The 19,802-nt window shown below is 39.2% G+C and overlaps 1 protein-coding gene and 1 non-coding gene across 2 annotated transcripts in view; both read left to right on the forward strand.

Moving 5' to 3' along the window:
* The window catches only part of LOC129392055 (dynamin-3-like), a 189,860-nt gene that overhangs the window by 148,884 nt on the left and 21,174 nt on the right, over window positions 1–19,802 (forward strand). Inside the window, exons 4-6 of the mRNA XM_055084164.1 lie at window positions 1,779–1,943; window positions 9,707–9,933; window positions 11,119–11,355. Of these exons, the coding sequence (XP_054940139.1) occupies window positions 1,779–1,943; window positions 9,707–9,933; window positions 11,119–11,355 (629 nt within the window). The remainder of the gene's footprint in view (window positions 1–1,778; window positions 1,944–9,706; window positions 9,934–11,118; window positions 11,356–19,802) is intronic.
* On the forward strand, window positions 10,074–10,198 carry LOC112067565 (small nucleolar RNA SNORA18). Its single transcript, XR_002893355.1, has one exon. It is a non-coding gene; the product is annotated as a small nucleolar RNA SNORA18 (small nucleolar RNA).

The raw sequence follows: 19,802 nt of genomic DNA on the forward strand, positions 1-19,802 counted from the left end.
ATGGACTTAGAGTCTGTCATACAGAGTGAAGTAAGTCAGAAAGAGAAAAACAAGTATCATATATTAACACATATATGTGGAATCTAAAAAAAAAAATTGTTCTGAAGAACCTAGGGGCAGGACAGGATTAAAGATGCACACATAGAGAATGGACTTGAGGATACGGGGAGGGGGGAGGCTAAGCTGGGGTGAAGTGAGAGAGTGGCATGGACATATACACACTACCAAATGTAAAATAGATAGCTAGTGGGAAGCAGCCACATAGCACAGGGAGATCAGCTTGGTGCTCTGTGACCACCTAGAGGGGTGGGATAAGGAGGGTGGGAGGGAGACGCAAGAGGGAGGAGATACGGGGATATATGTATACGTATAGCTGATTCACTTTGTTATACAGCAGAAACTAACACACCATTGTAAAGCAATTATACTCTAATAAAGATGTTAAAAAAAAAAAAAAAGAAATGTCCTCCAGTTGTCACCCTGAAGTATGGGGCCAGACTCTCAGGATTGGAAAGTGACCATTGTGTTTTAGAGTGAGCACATATTATTTTAATATTTTTAAGGTGTTAGAAGAGCAACAGAAGCCTTTATAAATGTTTAGAACTAACTTCTACCTTTGTTACTGTTGATTTTTGTGGCCTACAAATATGCCTTTCACACATGCATGTTGATCGAAAGTTAACGCTTATTTATAGGTCTTTTTAAGCGATTCAGCACAGTGCTTTGCCGAGAACTGATTGGATGATTAAAAACCCGGCAGATCAAAGTATGTACATTTCCAAAGAAAAGTACTTCATGTCCACATTGGAAGCAATAAATTATTTTCCCCTTTTATTTTTTGCATTCATAATTAAATCTTTCCAAAGCTAGAAAGTGGCCAGACCACTAACAATATTTGTATCATGTTCTGGGGCTTAGATGGTTCGACCTGACTTGAAATGGAGACCATTTGTTCTAAATTGATTTCAATGCCAAGCCAATAGGTCAGTCCTTAATGATGAAGATGCCATTCCAGCCTAGCCTCTGGTGGATAAGCCAAAATTAATTAACTCAAGTCACATAGTATAGAAAACAGATGCTTCTCTCATGTTGCAGAAATAAATGCTTTGTGTATGGATGTGTTCTGTTTTATTCAAAGAATAACAAGTTAGAAGTTAAAACTGTAAGTTTTTCACAGTTGAGCCAGCCTTTAGTAGTGATGACAGAAGCATGAATTTATATAACAAATTCCAGCAAGAGCATGGAAAAATGAATTATCCCCTATATCTCTTATTTTGGCTCCAGGCCAGGCCTAGGAGATTTTGTTTTAAATCTGGACTGATCCAAGTGCTGATCCATTCCAGAGCAGACCTAGGAGTTCCAGAACAACACCAAGGTTATTTCTAATCTATAGGATCCCTGGAGACGCCTCCCAGAAGTGTACATCTGCATCATATGTTTGGATTCAGTTCTTTGGCCAGCTTGCAAATGGCTTAAGATTAGATTGTTCTCTGGAGGTATGTTGTTAGGTGCACTGTTTATCTGGTCATCCATCTAAACATTCATTCAGAATTACAATACTTGCTTTTGCTCAATTGTGGCAGGCTAAAGGTAGAATAATAACTGCATGGTTCTGATCTCTTTTCAGAATTAATGGCTGTTTGATAAGATAAAGATGTTACCATCTAGTAGTACAACTCCAAATTCAGTAAACAGAAGTCTTTCATCTGATAATGTCTAGTATTTTTCTCCTCTTTATAAATGTGAAATAATCCATGTTTGGCTTTCCTTTCTGTTAGACTGAAAATGATGAGAATGGCCAAGCAGAAAACTTTTCCATGGACCCACAGTTGGAGAGGCAAGTGGAGACCATTCGCAACCTCGTAGACTCCTACATGTCTATTATCAACAAATGTATCCGAGACCTAATTCCAAAAACGATAATGCATCTTATGATCAACAATGTAAGTGATTATAAACTGTCTCATTTTAACCTCTAACCCATCCTAGTGTGGAAATTGCTCACATTCTCTTCATCTTCTTTGTGATATTTTATGGATGGTCGAAATACCTATCACCTAGGCTTATCATTTCCCATTACAAGTGGTAAGTGACTGACGAGTGGAAGAGAACTTAAGAAAGAAAACATAAAACTTCTAGATACAGTACAGTGGTATTCCCTGTTGGCTGTCTCCTCTAGAAGGGTGTGAATTTGCTTATAAAAAAGCAGAGCAAAAATACTCGTCAGAGTATAAATTAGTTGCAAAGCCAGCAGTAAAACCAGATACCCCGGCTCCTAGACTTTGAGATTAAAGGCAAAAGATATTTATTCTCTTCTGCATACACACACATACTGAATATGGTAATATGATTATTTTCACCTTCTAAAAACTATGGAATGCTATTTTAACCTGGGAAAGGGCTTTTTGCCCTGTCCGCTTGGCTACAAAGTCAGTTAACCTTTTCTTTTCTAAGATAAAGATGATAGAGCCATGGATCTCAAAGTGCCTGCTAGACTAGCCATCAGTTGATCTATATTGCATGGAATCTCTCTCTTTTCATGGTTATTTTTATAGCAGTCAGAAAATGATACTTAAATTACATGGTCTGGTTTGGTCCTTTTGGTAGCTACTTTGTTAAAGTATAAATAACATCACAATTTGTTTGAGAACTTCTCTTTTAGGTAAGATAGGCTATAATGAGGTGTTTTATAGCAGGCTTTTCTGACTCTTGAAAAGTGAGACAGCAACGATTTTATTCCTAGATATCTTCTAAGGACACCTTCTTATTTAAATCAATGATATATTATGAGCATTTGCTTGTAACAAATAAAAATTAGATGGTAAAGTACTGAAAAGAGCCCCACACTAGAATTTAGGAGAAAACTGGATTCTATGCTTGGCTCTGCTACAGACTCTGTTAACCTAAGACAAATCCTTAACTTCTTTCTACCTATTTCCTCCATATGTGAAATATGAATCATAGAAAAAGTACTTGGCTTAGGGATTTGTTCCACAAGATAGTATATGTGGAAGTACAATGAAAAGTATAATTGTAAGAAACTAATATGGCTGCCTACTTAAGAATTGTAAATAGCCATTATTCATATATAAAGATTCCTTTCAAAATTCTAAGTATGACAATCCATTTGTTGTTCATGATCTATGAGTTTCTTGACTTTAAGAAGCCCCATACAGTCACGGGAGCAATCTTGTTTTTAACTCACTCTATTTTTGTACACATTTCATTTATTCAAACAAGGTTAGTAGGATGCTTTGAAGCATCAGCAGCAGGTAAGCAATGTATTGCAAATATATTGGAAACTATAAATTATATACTTAAGCTTGGTCAATGGCCTGCTGTGTGACCTGAAGCAAATCATCTGGCCCCTCTGAGTTGAACTCAGTCACTTCTAAAACTACACTAAGTACCCTGAACTACCCCACAGAGTTGTCAGAGAACATCATAAGTGGGACTGTATGCCATTTTGAAAAATATAAAGTACTAAGCAAATAGTCTGTTTTTTAAATTACCCTCTTAACTTCACTTAAATGAGTTCAGGTTGTTTTGCCGTGGAATCCAGGCACTTGCTTGTTTAAACATTTTCCTGATTAAGTATCATTTATCTTTTCACTGTTTTACTGAGAGTCATTAGTGCTGCCATCAGTTCAAACGCTGCTCTGCTCTGCACTATATTAAATCATCAGCACAGGAAATAGCACTTCCTGTCTATAGCTGTGAGGAGTGGCTTGACATAAATTAGATAAAAGGAAAAAAAAACCTGTTGCAGATCTAACCTACTTTCACCTTCTCAAGAAACACACACACACACACACACACACACACACACACGTGAGGGTAATTGCCCTCACTCCTCACTGGTGTGCTCACTTGCTTCATGAAATGGCAAAAGCCCCACCTACAGGGTATTATCCATGGAAGTAAATTTCTGCTAATTGCCTCCAGGGAGACCTCACATAAGAGTCATGAGAAAGAAGACTTCAATTAAGATCTGATCTCCAAGGTCAAACCTTGAAGTAGAGATTAATAGGAATAAGGAGAAAGCAAAAACATTATGTAATGCTGGATTCTTATGAAGTTATGATTATCTTTGTTTGAATTTAACTTTTCATATCTACCAGAAAATAGTTTTACACATCTAGGATGACTGCTTTTCTTTGGGTGTTATTTTATCCACTTTTTTACTATATATGTAAGAGTATATAGTATTGTATATATAATATATATTTTAAATTTATATATGTAATTATGTAAAAATACAAATCCCTTTTTTAAAATGTACTCATATTCTCATGGCATTTTATTGTACAGAACGTCTGAGCCCTTTTTGTTCATTCCAGAAGAATTTGTTCATTCCTGTTGAGTACAAAGAACAGAAACACAGTGAACACCCAGCACTGTGTCATGCATATGTGTTGACATTTTTTTTTATTTAAAGTGAAGAGATCTTCAAGTGAGAGAATTAATCATAGAATCACAACAAGAAAACAAATACTTTGACTCCTTATTCTGAATTCCATCCACTTAACCCTGCTGTTTCTATAAATGGTTGTGGGTGAGAAAGCTAGCTGTTCCTCCAGAACCAATAAATGCCTAAAACCGGGTCCTCTATTTGTTGACTATCACTATTGAAAGTGGTGCTGTGGCCTTTCCTCTTTGAAATGGGAGTGACTACTCTGCCTTCTGAAAAAGAATATGTTTCAGCCAACTTTCATAAAGTTCAGAATTTGGTGGGCAGTTTCCTTTGAAAGTTTACATTAAGCGTTCTGCCACTCAAGTCTCCATATGGAATTGTTTAAGAAATTTAAAGCCAGCAATAAATGCCTCCCCTCAGACATACTGTAAGCCTTTGTCTATTGAAATGCAGCAGCTGTTTCATTGCTTAAACATACCAGGTAACAGCAGCACAAAGAAATAGCAAGTTTACGACAGGCGGTTGTTCTAGACAGGCTACAGGCAAAGAAACAGAGTTTTGTTCGATACATTAAAGAAAACACACATATAACGCCCCACAGCAAGCATATTTTGATGGCCTCTTCTCTGTAGCTCACACCACCAGAAGTTCTCCATCAGAGAATCAAGAAAGTGGATCCAGTTTTATTCGAAAAGTATTACTGGCCAAGTGGCACACAATTCTGTGTTTGAACAGAATAGCCACCTGCTGGGTACTCATGATTTTGTCCAGTTTCTAAATGAAGAAATTGAGGCCCCAAGAGGTTTAAGTGACTGGCCCAGAGGGTTCATTTTACTTGAAGATTTAATTAGGTTTTGCTTGAATATGAGAAACAATGTTTTGTATCTTAACTAGTAAGTAATTTAAAACATTGTTCCTCATATTCAAACAAACCCAGCTAATACAAAATAGAATGTAAAGTTTTTTATGAAACATTTTAGAACCAAACATGAAACCTAGAGGCATTTCACACTTGGAGCCTGTGCCCCTGGACCCTGGAGGTCCATGTTCACTCTCCTTGGCCATTGATGCTTTGGTGGAAAATTAGTAACATGTGCCCTAGTTTCAAAACTTACTGTAACTTTAATGTGTGTGAAGTAGGGTGTTATTTTCAATGTTCATTATTTGAGGGAAAACTACATCTTACATGCCAGAGCACTGATTTGTTTCCACGGGTCAAGAATTCTGCATCCTGCTCAAGAAACAGATCCTGACTAGGACCCAGAGGCCCCACTCTTGCTTCCCCCTCCCCTAGCACTCCCCACCAAGGGTAACACTCCTGCTTTCTTACACTGTAGATGAGTTCTAACTGTTCTTGAACTTTGGAATCATGCAGTACATACTTTTTTGTGTGTCTATCTTCTTTTCTCGACCTTTGTGAGTCAAAGGATGTTACTTTTTTTTTTAAAGAAGGCAAACTTCGTTGGTCTTTAGCAAAATGAAATCCCTCGGAAATGTAAAGCAGCCTTAAGCGGAAATGAGAGAATTGTGAGATCTCAAAGAATCACAAAATTCTACCCAAGTCCCTCTCTAAAACTAAACAAAATTAAACTTCTCAAGTAACTTTTTATGTGCGTATTCATGTGAATGAGAGTTATCACTGTCCCATTCTGTAGTTCCTCCTGTCTCAAAACAAAGAGATTTTAAGGAAATGGTTTCCTTAGTAAACTGAATTGTATGAAAACTCTATAAATGCCTCTTCTATTTGTGAAGGCTTTAAAATGGTTGTAGTAATAAAGACAAAGAAAGTTAAAGATCCAAAAATACTGCAGGTTGCTAGAGAAGGGTTAAAGTAAGAAAGAGAGGAAAACATGTGGAACGTTTTTAATGACCTCACATTCCTTTACACTGAGCAGAACGACATGGTGCAGTAATGCCTGTTTATCTAGCCTGTAGAGTTTGAACTGGAATGAGGTTTTGTGTGTGAGAATTTTTTGGTGAACCACACAAAGATGTATAGGTTATAAGGTGTTATAATTAAAGGCATAAATATTATTTCAAATCTCACATCCAAGTATAATTAGTTTATGTCATGTTCAGTGAGTTATTTTCTAAATGCTATCATGTAAAAGGGATCCACTTGCCCTCCAATTGTGCAGAATCCTTGGTTTAAATATTTATACCATTGACATACAAACTGCTCAGAAAGTCCCTGAAGTGTCTGGAAACTCCCCGAAGTCCCCCACCTTTATTCCAGTTGTAGCATTAGAAAGTGAGGCTAGCAGGACTAGAAGAGTCTTTCTAGAAGTTTTCTTAAGTGCAAAATAAAATGTTAACTTATGCTTTATGTTGAACTATGTCACTTGATGCCAGCACTGTTGCACTAACTTCCTACCTCTTCATACCTAATGCCGAGTTAGACTATATACTGTAAAAAGAATAGCTTTTGTTGATGGAGCACTGACTAAATGCTAGGCATCATGCTAGGCAATTTACATTCACTCTTTCACTGAATCCTTGTACCAACTCTTTTTTTTTTTTTTTTTTTCCTTCCACCAACTCTTGAGGCAGCTCCTACCTTTAACCTCATTTTACAGATCAGGAATCTGAAACTCAAAGAGGTTAAGTTATTTGTCCAAGAACAATAAGTGTTAGAGCTAGGACTCAAATTCAGAGCTGTCTGATTCCAAAGAATATGCCCTTAACCACTGTGCTATATTGCCATCTTCTCTCATGCTAAAATTATTCATATTATTTCAGAACATTGCCAAATCTGTTGGATAGTAGGCAACTATCCAATTATCCATCTATGTTACAGTTTTAGTGTGTAACATTTTGATGTGGAAGAGTTGATTCAAGGCAGATCTTTGATCAAAATGCTGAAGCAGGCTCTTACTATTTTATTTCGTGGTTTGTTTGACAGTTGCTTCTTAATTCAGATCTGCTTTAAATCTATTCTTGGAAGGATCTTCTTTTAAATTGTGTTTAATATATTCTAAGTGATACTCCAGGAAGATGTAAAGCTTCAAAAGAGCTTAACCCAACTGATGGTCAATGCCAGGAAACTTGTCTGGTTTTGAGTTTGGAGTTGCATCATCTCTCCAAGTGGATACACACACCTCACAGTGGAAGATTTGTGCAAGCGTACATGACTCCTTGGGTACCTGCAAGTGTGGTTGGCAGTAAATAAATCTTCAAGGAGGGGAATGAAATATTTCTTAAGCCAAATTTACTATCTTCTCTAAATCTGACTTTCCTTGACTTCCCCTCACCCAAACCTCAATGCTTGAGGTGTCTTTGTTCCTTTCTTTGTTGCCCTTCACATCCAAACAGCACCAAGTCCTGTTGGTTTTTCCTTTATAATGTCATTTATATCTCCCCATATTTTCTATGCCACTTACTAAATTAAACGCTTATCATCTCATAAATGATCTGCGATGGCCTTCTGACAGATTTCTTTATCTCTACTGCCACACTTGCAAATTATTTTCCAATCACAGCCAGATTGATTTTCCTAAAACTCTCTTTTATTATTTCACTTACTTGTTTTAAAAGCCTTCCATGGCTTCCCATTGCCAAGTGGATAAAGTTCAAACACTTTTCCTTGACATTCAAGGCCTTGACATCTGGCCCAGGGTTATCTGGCCACATTTACCTTCCACAGCTATCACACATAAACCTTCCCTTCCATCAGACAGTTGCCCAAATACATCTTGCGTATTAGATTGCTTCCACATTTAAATCACTCCTGGTTTACAGACTATGTGCAGAGAACACTTTTTATTTCACCACAACAAAGCTGTGATTTAGCTGAATTTTCTGATTAGGAGAATTATCTACATGGTTTGATACCTTTAAAAAATAGTGAAGCTATGTGTTTTAGAGTCTTGTCATCTCTGAGTTACAAATGTAACTACAACCGAGGAATTTTGAGCATCTGACAGGTGTTCTGTTGTCTGCTTGAATTAGTAACAATTAAATATACTGGACTTTGGCCTTTCTTAGAGCCAGTGACTCTAGATAAGCACTAGCTTTCTCATTTAACAGAGAAACTGAAAAATCCAAGTTGCTTTATTTTTCTAGGCTTAAGTTAATTGGCATACTTGTGCACCACACTAAAATAATGATGCTTAAACATAAATTATCTTTTCTAAGCACTCAGAGTGAGGCAGGGGGGTTAATGGAAAGAGCACTAGACTTCAAGTCAGAAGATTTGGGGTTCAACTTAATGTTGTGTGACTTTGGGCAAGTTACTTAAACTCTCTGAAGTCCATTCAGTTCCTTCATCTGTAAAATTGGGATAATAATATACATTTCATAAGTATGCAGTGAGAATTTAAATCAGATAACTTGTGAAGGCACATTGGATTTCACTGATTCTCACATTCACTTTTTTTCACATTTAACATTTCTAACATGAAGATGCATGTTACACTCAATGACATCTTGTCATTCTGTTGTAGTTTAGTTGATGGTGTTTTTTTTCTTTCTTAGTGGCACATAAAAGACCGGTGTGTCTTAAAATCAGTGGTATCTTAGACTTGATGAAATATAATGATTGGTTCTCTCTCCCTCAGGGCTGCACAACATATGCACCCTCTCCATTCTCATCCTGCCACAAAATGCCCCTCCCCTAAGACTCATACCAATTGTTCATATTTTAGTTTGTTTTCATATATCTGTTAACTATGGAACCTTATGTCAGTCTTCATCACTGTTAAGCTCTAGAAAGCAGAGAATATATCACTTTTTTTTGTGAATCAACTTGCTTAATTATATACGATTCTGTATTTAATAAATACTTATTGGTGCTAATTCCACTTTTGAGACAACACTGAAACCTGGGGTCTTAATAGTATTACAGTGATTTTGGTAAAAGCTAGGTAAAGGGCTGGGAATACCATGGAAGGAATAACTTGTGTTATTACATAGGTTTCTGTGTGTCATTGTTTCCTGTTGAAAATACCACTGCTTACCTCCTGGTACCTTCCCTTGTCTATATATAAGCCAAGCAGCCTCAGACAACATTGCAGAAATGCTTGTACAGCCAACAGGCCCTGTTCTGGCGATGGTGAGGTTTGGCCCTCTTTTCAACTAACCTATGTTTTTCTTTACTGTCAACAGCCATAAAACAGAGAGGAAAACTGTTATTGGCATTGGGAGGATAATGAAGAAAATAAGCATAAATAGATGCACGATGCATCCCTTTTCCCAGAGTGGACTTTTGTGGCCTTTGTCCACAGGCTCTGAACCAGTTTATCATTCAATCACTCATTCATTCCCATTTTTTACTTTTCTGTGGTGACCTGGCAGGTTAAAGATTTCATAAATTCTGAGCTCCTAGCACAGTTATATTCTTCAGAGGACCAAAATACTCTGATGGAGGAATCTGCGGAACAGGCTCAGCGCCGGGATGAGATGCTTCGAATGTACCAAGCCCTTAAAGAAGCCCTCGTGGTCATCGGCGACATCAACACAGCCACGACGTTCACGCCCGCACCGCCGCCGGTGGACGACTCCTGGATCCAGCATTCCCGCAGGTAGGGAGATGGCTCCACATCACCGGAGGCCTCCCAGCTTGTCCAGTGTCATTTTCTGAATGTGCTTCCCTAAACCAGTATGAACCTAAAGAAAAAAGAGGAAAAAAGATATTTAAGTCCAGGAGCGAGAGAGAAGGTCAGGTGATGCCAACCGCTTTCAAAATCAAGCACAAAATCGTTGGAAACGCCTCATAGATTAACTGTGTGGTTTCCTTTACTCCTAGAACTACCTGTTAGATCTGTGGGAAAGAACTACAAGACACAGCTGCCAAGTAAACTATGAAAAACCTAACAAACTTTTTATCTTAGGTATTGGCATATCCCAATGATCTGTACTGTTCTAGAGTGTGATGGCTTAGGAGTGAATATGATTTGAACCTAATACATTTTTAGACGGTGTCAAATTCAGAACCAGGCAGATCCATCTCCTGACCCTAAACATGGTCCTAAAGTAAATCGCTTGAGGAAATTGGATCCCAAAGATTACAGGTGGGGAATTTTGAAGTGTGTCCATATTTCATTGGAGATCAAAGAAGCCTAACTAAAAGAATTGTGGGCTGATTCACATGATAACTTCTTTTTGAAAGGGCTGTTTTATCTTGAAGATTATGAGTTTGGAGGAACTTGGCAGTGGAAAGAATCAGAACATGTGAAATTCCTTAAAAATTTATTGACTTAAATAACTTTGTATTATACATAATTTTTAAAAAAACCTTTACACTTAAAAAAAATCAAGCACAATATATCCTTACATTGGAACGTTATACAGCCATTAAAAAGAGTAAGTTCTTTAAGTAGTGAAATGAAAACACAGGCCAGTTAATATGAAGCTTAAAAAAAATGTTAAGTTGTAGAACGCTGTGTACAAAAAAGCAATGTATGTATATATATATATATATATATATATAGAGAGAGAGAGAGAGAGAGAGAGAGAGAGAGAGAAGATATTGTAGAATATAGATAAAAAGGATACCCAGGAAGAGATGTTGGTTGTCTCCACAGAGCAAAGGGGGAGGGGAGGGAAACTTTTTCACTATTTACCCTTCTATACTGTTTAACATCCCTAACGCGTGTCTGAGTTAATCAGAAAATACTTTTAAAAAGCAGTCAGTTATAAAATATTTTTTAAGGATGAATTCCAAGGGAGAGGAGGATGGGCAAACTGCTGTCGGTCTCTGCCCCCAGGTCCCCGCCTCCAAGCCCCACCACCCAGCGGAGGCCGACGCTGAGCGCGCCCCTCCCGCGGCCCACATCCGGCCGCGGGCCCGCACCCGCCATCCCCTCCCCGGGACCCCACTCGGCGGCGCCTCCAGTGCCCTTCCGGCCTGGCCCGTTGCCTCCTTTCCCCAACAGCAGCGACTCGTTCGGGGCGCCTCCGCAGGTTCCGTCTCGGCCCACCAGGGCCCCTCCGAGCGTCCCCAGGTGAGTGTTCTGCGCGAGGCCGAAAGCAGGGCCATGCTCGTCGGTTCTCTTCTCATAGCCTGACAGACAAAATTGATTTGGAAAAGAAAATGGTAAAGATACTGTCATACACGTTTTCAGCTTTCCCTCCGGGAGGGGGATCATGGGAAGATTGCTGAGCCTGTGACACCATTTAGAACCCAGTATATGGCCTAAACCTCTCCTTTCTCAACCGGCACAAACTAAATGGGACCAAAGAAACCTGGGTCCCGGTGAATGACGTTTTGGCAGCTGTTTGTAGAATTTGACGGAGACCGTTGAAATGAAAGAGCCGTGGCTGGGTTGCTGCAAGCTGTGTGCTCCCTAGGTCACAAAAGCATCACCAGCTAAGGCCTGGCCTTCTCTATTACCAGAGGAGTTCTAGCAAACCACTGACTTCAAGGAATATTATCCATCTGCCCTCTGAACTTTGACCCTTAAACCCAATATTATTAACTTTAATGTAGGCTGAGTAAAAATCTGGCTGGTTAATCTGTGATTGTTTTTTAAAAAGCTATGCATAGAAATTTTAACACAGACATATAATTGCTGTGTTCAGTCACTGATCATATATAAGATAGAACATTGTACATTTGAATAATACATTTGGCATTTGTAAGCAGATTGTCAGGCTTAACTGTGAAACAGAATAGCTAATAAATAAGTAGAACTTGAAATATGTATACATATAGTTGAAGCTATATTCTAACCTTCATACATTTATGATCAATATACTAATTAGAGATTTTGAAAATAGAGGGAATTAGGTTTTTTTCCCCTCATATCAGAAATTTAAAAATGAAAGAAAGTAGCCCATACAGAAAGTTAGTTTTTTAGAAGTTCAATTCAGAGGATTAAAATATTTGTATACTCCATAAAGGAAAACCTTACTATGCAGGTACCATAAAAAGAGAAGTGAGTTCTGCCCACCCATGAAGCCTGAGTCACCTCACCCTCTGATTTCAGTACTTACATTTATTTTGATCTTCAGGCTGTTGGGTGTAATGAAGAGAAGAAGGGGCATCTTAACCCACTAAACAAAGGGAAGTGTAGAAGGGATAGAAGGAGATGTGGAATCAGAAGACCTGGTTTGCCACAGGCCTTGGGCCACTCATTTAACTGAGCCAGGAGTTCCTCATCTATGAAATAAAGATATAACAAGGATGTGGCCCGAATCATATGAGACATGGTATTTGAAAGAGTCTCACAAACTGTAAAGCACTGTGGTTGTTACTGCCATCATGATTTTGGTCCCCATCAAAGAGGATATATGTACTCTCAAACCTATGTATTTTTTTTTTTTCTAACCTCAGTAGGTTTGGCTTATAATTTATTTGGAACTGAGCTGAATTTCTGGTAATAATAATAACAACAGTTAGTATTTATTGAGCTCTCAATGTATGCTAGGCACTGTCCTAAGAGCTTTGCAGGTACATTTTTGTTTAATGCTCACAACAACCCCATGAGATAGGTTTTTATCCATTTTACAGACGAGGCACAGAGGTTAAGCAACTTGCCCAAGCCTGCTCAGCCAGGCCCGAATCGAGCTGGGCTTTAATCCCAAGCAGTCTCCTAACCATGTCGGGGTTTCTCCACCTCAGCACTACTGACATTGTTGTTGTGGACATTGTGCTGTGTGTTTTAGGATGTTCAGCAGCATCCTGGCATCTACCTAGTGGATGTCGACTGCACTCCCCCAGTTGTGACCACTAAGAATGTCTCCAGACATTGCCACTGGGGGCAGGGAGAGAGGCGGGGGGTGCAGTGGGATGTGGGGAGAGGTTAGGGTTAGGGTTGAGAAGCCTTGAGAACCTTTCCCTGGAGAACCGCTGCACTGCAGTATTCAAAAGACTGTCCCTTCCATGTAAACAAGCGTAAAGGTCAGCATTGAGCCTCACCACACACAAGATTAAATTATTGGTTTAGGAAACTTAAAACTGACTGGGAAAGGGTCTGCAGTTGTGCCAAGAAGGTGTGGAGGCCATTGGCGGGGCAGGGTTGGGGGGTGTTGAGCGTGGGAAGACGGGAGTCCCATACAGGAGCCTTAAAGTCGACTATTTTGTCTGTTTAGCTATAAGAAGGAACTAGAGCAACCTGGTGGCGCCTGTCTTCAAGAATGAAAGTGCATGTCTTTGCCTGCTCGCTTGGCTGCTTTACCTCTCGGTTTCAGATAAGCTGGCTTGCCAATACCCTTCAGATGACTGTTGAATGCTAAATTGATTTGTTAAGCCAGGTGGAGTCACCCTTGGTATTTCCCAGCTCACACACACACAAGGTAGCCAGCAGGAGTCGGGCTCTGGAGCCTCTGCTGGAGAAGGGAAACCGCCAGGTTTCAGGCACCTGCTTTAGGGAATTTATAGGACAACAGTGTGTTATTCAAAATTTCTGGAGTATTCTCAGGTTAGAGCCAGACTTAACTTGATCTGGCCTTGCAAAGAGTCTCAGAAGTAAAACAGAAATGAGGGTTCAGAGTAAAAGAGGAAAATTGGTGGTTTTTGCTGAGCCTTCCAGTTTCAGCGCCAGTTCAGCGCACTGGGAGGGAAATCCTTGGGGGGACGAGGGGGGGTCACCTGAGAGAGAGCAAGAAAGACTTTGTTAGGATCCTTATGCCTATTAAAGTTTAGCTTTAGATGGAGAATTCTGACCACGTAAAGTCTGTTTTTAATAAAAGCCAGGGCAGGAATCCTACCAAATGCAAGCCAGAAATGGGGTTTAAGATTTCAAAAAAAGAAAGAGAAAAGGAAAGAGAGACAAAGATAGAAAGAAAGAAAGGAAAAGTTGAGGGAAGCTCTTGTTGAAACTTCACCTTGTTCTATTTATTTATTTATTATTCTATTTATCTTTTCCCTCCATGACTTGCCTCCATTTTCTCTATTAAAAACTAAAATAACTCGAAATGCCATTATCCATCATCTCCAGAAAAACAACCCTTAGGTTTCCGAGAAGGAAGTTTAATTTTTTTCTCCAGTTTTTTGCTTTCTTAAAGGCCCTTTCTCCCCTTTTATCTGAAACCAGAAACTCATAACGTGACAAGACAGCACAAGCAGTGTCCTGCCGGCTCCCTGTTGGGCTTTAATATTACAAAGGCAAAAACTGAACTTTTAGAGGCAAAAGATTCTGCCACTCAGCGTGTGCCTGTGCTTAGTTTTCTTCTGGATAATTTGTGATTTCATTAGCAAGTTGTGATCTTCACTTTTAAGAGCATAGATTTATCGTAACCGTATTCAGATGTAATGAAAGCACCTGCAATTGTACAGAAACCATGAGTGTTCTGCTTTTTAAAAAAAAAAAAGATTATTATTATATCTTTCCATTCCAGTGTAAAGGAAGAGGAAGGAGAGAGGCTGGTGGAGTGGTTTTTGGCCCAGTTTTTCTCAGCTGCTCAAGCTGCTCTGGTTTATGTGCACGGAGACTTTCAGTGAGGGCTAGAAATATTGCAAACTACATGCCTGTTTTAATTGACTCCTCCTGAACTAGGGGAGCATCTCTATCCCAAAGAGGCTCACTGGCATGGATGCTTCTGCCATTAGAAAGTTAACTGTACGCAAATCTGATTTGTGGAACATTTTCTGTTGCCAGAATGTTTGGTGTGCCCCCTCCCCTCTCACCTCTATCAACTTCTCTGAAGTGGCTGAAACCCAGTTGGAAAACCCCAGCCAGTTGTGTCCTTGTTGAGCAACATGATCTTAAACAGACATCAGTACCTCTTTAGGGGCCCTATTCTCTTACTTGAAGATCATAATCTTCACCAAACACTAACTTTAGGGCTGATGTAGCTATTTTCGGTTATAGCTTCTTAAAATTAGCTAATTGGGAATCACAGCCTTTGACATTAACAGAACAAATTAACTGAATCAGAGTGTGTTTTTCCTGGCAACAGCCGACTCTGGCATTATTTCGCTCATTTGTCTTCTCCCCTTTCCTTGGACTAGGCTATTTTGCAACGGTCAAAAGGGGATAAGGGTGGGAGGAAGGGTCTCTATCCAAGGAAAAGCAAACTTCATTTACCTCATCATCCAGTCTTCTATTTAAAAAAAAAATTTTATTTTGAAAAATAGAAGTCCTTTCTTTTAACCATCCCTGTCACCAAGTCTGATGGTGTCTTTTAAAGATGACAAAAGTGAATCAGAGGAAAGGACTTAGCTTTTACTTCAGCTCATTCACTTGACAGAAACACAGCATGGAAACCAAGAAATGCTCCACAGAAAGAGTCTCTGGTGAGGCCCATGGTGAAACTGGGGTCCCTGTACTGCAGAGACAGCCCTGGAATAGCGTCAAGATTTTATCCCAGGGCCTTCCACTTATGATCCTTCCATGACTTATAAAGTTTCCCTGACTTTACACGCACACTTTGAGAATCTCATCACAGCCCCACATTCTCAGTAATTTACTACTCAACCAACCATGGCAAAAGGTACATCAGTTTCTCTACATGAAGAGACAATCCATGCACTCATGTTCTTTTCTTTACAGAGGTAAAAGCCATTGGGTTCTCTTTACAATTTAGTTTAATCTGGTTTTAAATGTCTGACCCTGATGCTCTTCTGTACCATATCTCTTTTACGTATTTTATATGTTGATTTAATTGACAGTTAACACAGAATCCCTTTCACCTAGGGATAAGGTCTCCCTGTTTTGTTTTTCAGCCAGTCCCCCGAATTTTGAGTAAGAGCAAACCCATGATTCTTATGAGTGTGTCTTTGCATCCCTCATATCAAGGTTTGGTGCCATGAAGGACGAAGCTGCCGAGCCTTGAAGTTGTGGGCTCAGGGTTCACGGACAGTTAAGCGACTTGTGGGACTAGCCTGTCTGACTCCCCAGCAGTCATGTACTGGAAACACCCTGACTTACTTCCTCCTCAACAGCCCTCTAAAAGTACGACTTCTTTTAGCAGCTGAGTGTCTTTGGACAAGTGATGAATTCATCTTGTGATTTCTGATTTCAGCCATGAGCTTTCTATTTTCCTCGACATCCTTCTCCTTTAAAGAACAAACAAATAAAAATATGATTAGGTGTTCTGATTTTTCAGGGAACAGTTTTTATATTTAGCAACTGGATTTAAAAGTCAAGCAAGGATTTTTACAAAGTATAATTGCTGAGAATAGAAACAACTTTGAGGGGTTCTTTCTGATTCTTAATATTTCAGGCATCTCATGAGGCTACTATGTAACAAAATTAGTTACAGAAATCCCAAATGTAATTAATAATTTGTTGCAGGTTTAACATGAGTTGTCACGATGCTTAACATATTGTAATGAAAATGGGAATTTGGCCACAAGCTGCTCACTAAAGAAAAGCGTCCAACTTAATCTGAGCCCCACAATTAGATATTTCATCAAAATCATTCAAATGCCACAGTGATTCTGGTTGTAACATAGTAATTCACTGAAGTGAATCAATGGTTAATGTCAGAGATTTTCATTCTTCAGGTCTTGGTTTCATTCCGGTTCAAGTGGAAGTAAAATTAGCCTGGTGGTTTCCTTCTTGGGTATAGCAAACTTGAGTCTACTTTACACAAACATCTGCATCCTGCCACAGTCCAGAATGACTGGCAGTCTGTTTAGGCAGGGCCAGGAATTTGGGAGCTTTGCAGATGTGTCAAGGTAGATTTCAGATTGCCTTTCAGTTTTCAATGTGCCCCTTATCTTATTTTTCCAAACTTCTGATGGTGCAGGAGGGTACAAGAAAGCGGAAAATAAGAAAGGATCTACATGAGGCAAAGTACACACAGCAGAAATGCAGACAGGCAGCAGGGCAGTAAATATAACAATATACCATATGCCATACCAGCCGCGTGCTAACTGGCCTTGAGTTAAGGGAACAACTGCTTCCATGTCCCACGACCAACCATAGCAAATAGCTCTGTCATTGTTCTCGTTTGGCGCTTTGTTCTCATTTGGCGCTCTAAATTGCTAAGCTTCAACAGTGTAGGGAAAGCCTTTCTGAGTTTCAGGGTACTTAATCCTGCCCCTGGTTTCACCTGATTGAGGAAGACGAGCCAAGACGGGAGTCTGGCACAAGAGCCACTGACCAGTGAAAAACGCACAGCCAATAATTGTTATTCTTCCTGTAGCCAGTCAGCAGCAAACTGTCACCAGTTGGAATCTGCTGAATGTTCCTATATACAAGTTGATGTCAGCTCAGAGAAAAGAATTCTACCCAGGGTAAGCAGACCCACAGTCTTGTAGACACACACAAGCTAGTACTTCTGTTTCATCACTGCCCTCTTTTGTCTCCCTCACTGTAAGAAAAGAATGATTTTACAGGGCAAATCTTCATTTTCAGGCAGTTGTGGTCAGATGGCATGTTTTTCAATGACTTGAGAGATTCATGGCACAACATGATCCCTGGCTCTTTCACCTCCAATTTTTATATAAGCAGCAAACTCCAAGAATGAGCTGCTGGACACCTCTTCCTCCCTCTGACTTAGCAGCTACGAGGAAAAATTAGAAGTGAAATTTAGCTTACTAGAGCTGCTTTAGCCGATAAATAGCCAGGAAATTAAACATGAAAATGTAAATGCTGCATCTTTCACTCAGAATGTGCTTTACATGCCTCCCTCCAGCAGAATGAGAAAGGAGTTGAGGATTTAACTGAGGGTTTGATGACTTTTGTCTGCTTGTCATAACTTTATTGCTGCTTAAACATAGAATTTTTAAATGCCCAATGTTAAAACCTTTAGCTTACTCTAGCCAACATATTGTAACCGCTGTCTAGGGGAACCTCTGAATCTAAACACATATTTACACCCTTTAGTTGCCAAATGAAATCCACCTGGCTTACCAAATGCTGTTTCCAAAAGAATATTACACTTTTGGTCTGGCCAGTATTTTTAAATGCAGGGGATGGGAGGCGGGGTGTTGGAAATGCATTGGGTTTGCAAGAATCTGCATGTGTACTGATGCCACATTACCGGTATTTAGGTGAAGTTTAGATCATATGGCACCTCTGACCAGAAATAGAATTCCTACAGAGGGCAAAGTCCAAAGCCACAAGGAACTGAGGCAGCCTCATCATGGCACAGTACTTTCTTTTCTTTCTGGCTACTTTTCAGGCATCAGAGCCACATGATAGGCAAACCTGCAAATAACAAGTGCTCTAATTTCTGAAATTAGTTTTTAACCATTCCCATAAACACCAGGAAATGTCCACTCCTGTTTTCCAGTCAAAATTATCTGCTCACATGAATTCTAGAAAGAACACATTCTATCCAAGGATCAGGAAAAAAAATCCTTAATCAAAATGGCAAATAGCAAAATTCTCAATCATTCATGGTCAATGACAAGGCCAGGCCTTCTTGATTTTAATTGCTCAGACACGTGGAGAATTCCAAATCTTTGTGAAGTCAGCATTTTCCCCCATTGGGATTAGTTTAACCACTGAAAAACAGGATAGTACTGTTCTTGCTGCTATTATGGGAACCCAGTAAATATGCAAGTTAATATAAAATTTAGAAATATGCTTCATCCCTTCCCTATTTTTTTTGTTTGTTTTGTTTTGTTTTTGTAGAAAGGCTAGTGAACCAACTGAGACAGAGAATAAGCTAAAAACTAGATAACCACCAACTAGATATACCACCATAAGTGAATCCCCAAGCTCCTATGGCAATGTTGAAAACCAAGAGAAAGGAGACCACAGGTGGCTTTGAATATGATTTGGAAAATAATCTTATTTTACAATCAAATATACCAGTTGCCTCCACCATGTAAATACTACCTGTATTAGGTTTCAGATTTTCATGATCAGCCTTATCTAAATTTCAGTATATTTTGCATTCATCTAGAATGAGACCTTTTAGGAGAGTAGGAGATAGGAAAGCCTTTTTAAAGGTATTTTGCAGCCCAAGAACCTAAAATGGAATTATTCCACTTGGGATTGGATAATTATGTAAGATATATTCTGTACCACGTGTATTTTTTTAACTTTATATTAGGATTACTCTCAAAGCCAGTTTTAAAAGTGAATGAAGTTTTTCCCTCAAATAAATCTCCTCCTAGTCTTGTGTTCAAGGGTCTCCGCCAGAAAGTCTGCACACTGCTTTGCCTTTAAACCACCATTCATGGAGGAAAGCTATAAAAACTGAGGAAAACGTCTACTTATTTTTAAAACAACTAGAATTTCTTCTTGCTTCTTAGTAGTATTGGAAAATATTTTAATAACTAAAATAATAAAACTTCATGTGAGGTCAATTCTACATTAATTATTGCCTCTTGGGGTGGAAAATTAAGGAAACATTAGTAAATGTGTTAACTAGAGAAACCACTGCAGTAATTTCCCTGCACGGATCTGGGTCTAAGGTCACAATAAAATCCGTACTGTACATAGCCCTTGAAAGAAAGCAAACTCACAGTTTTAGCTCTAACAATAGTAGTATCAGAACACTCAGGACTGAAATTAATGGACCATAAAAATCCCTGTGATTCATCAGT

The sequence above is a fragment of the Physeter macrocephalus genome, chromosome 4 (assembly GCF_002837175.3).
Source record: "Physeter macrocephalus isolate SW-GA chromosome 4, ASM283717v5, whole genome shotgun sequence".
NCBI classification, from domain to species: domain Eukaryota; kingdom Metazoa; phylum Chordata; class Mammalia; order Artiodactyla; family Physeteridae; genus Physeter; species Physeter macrocephalus.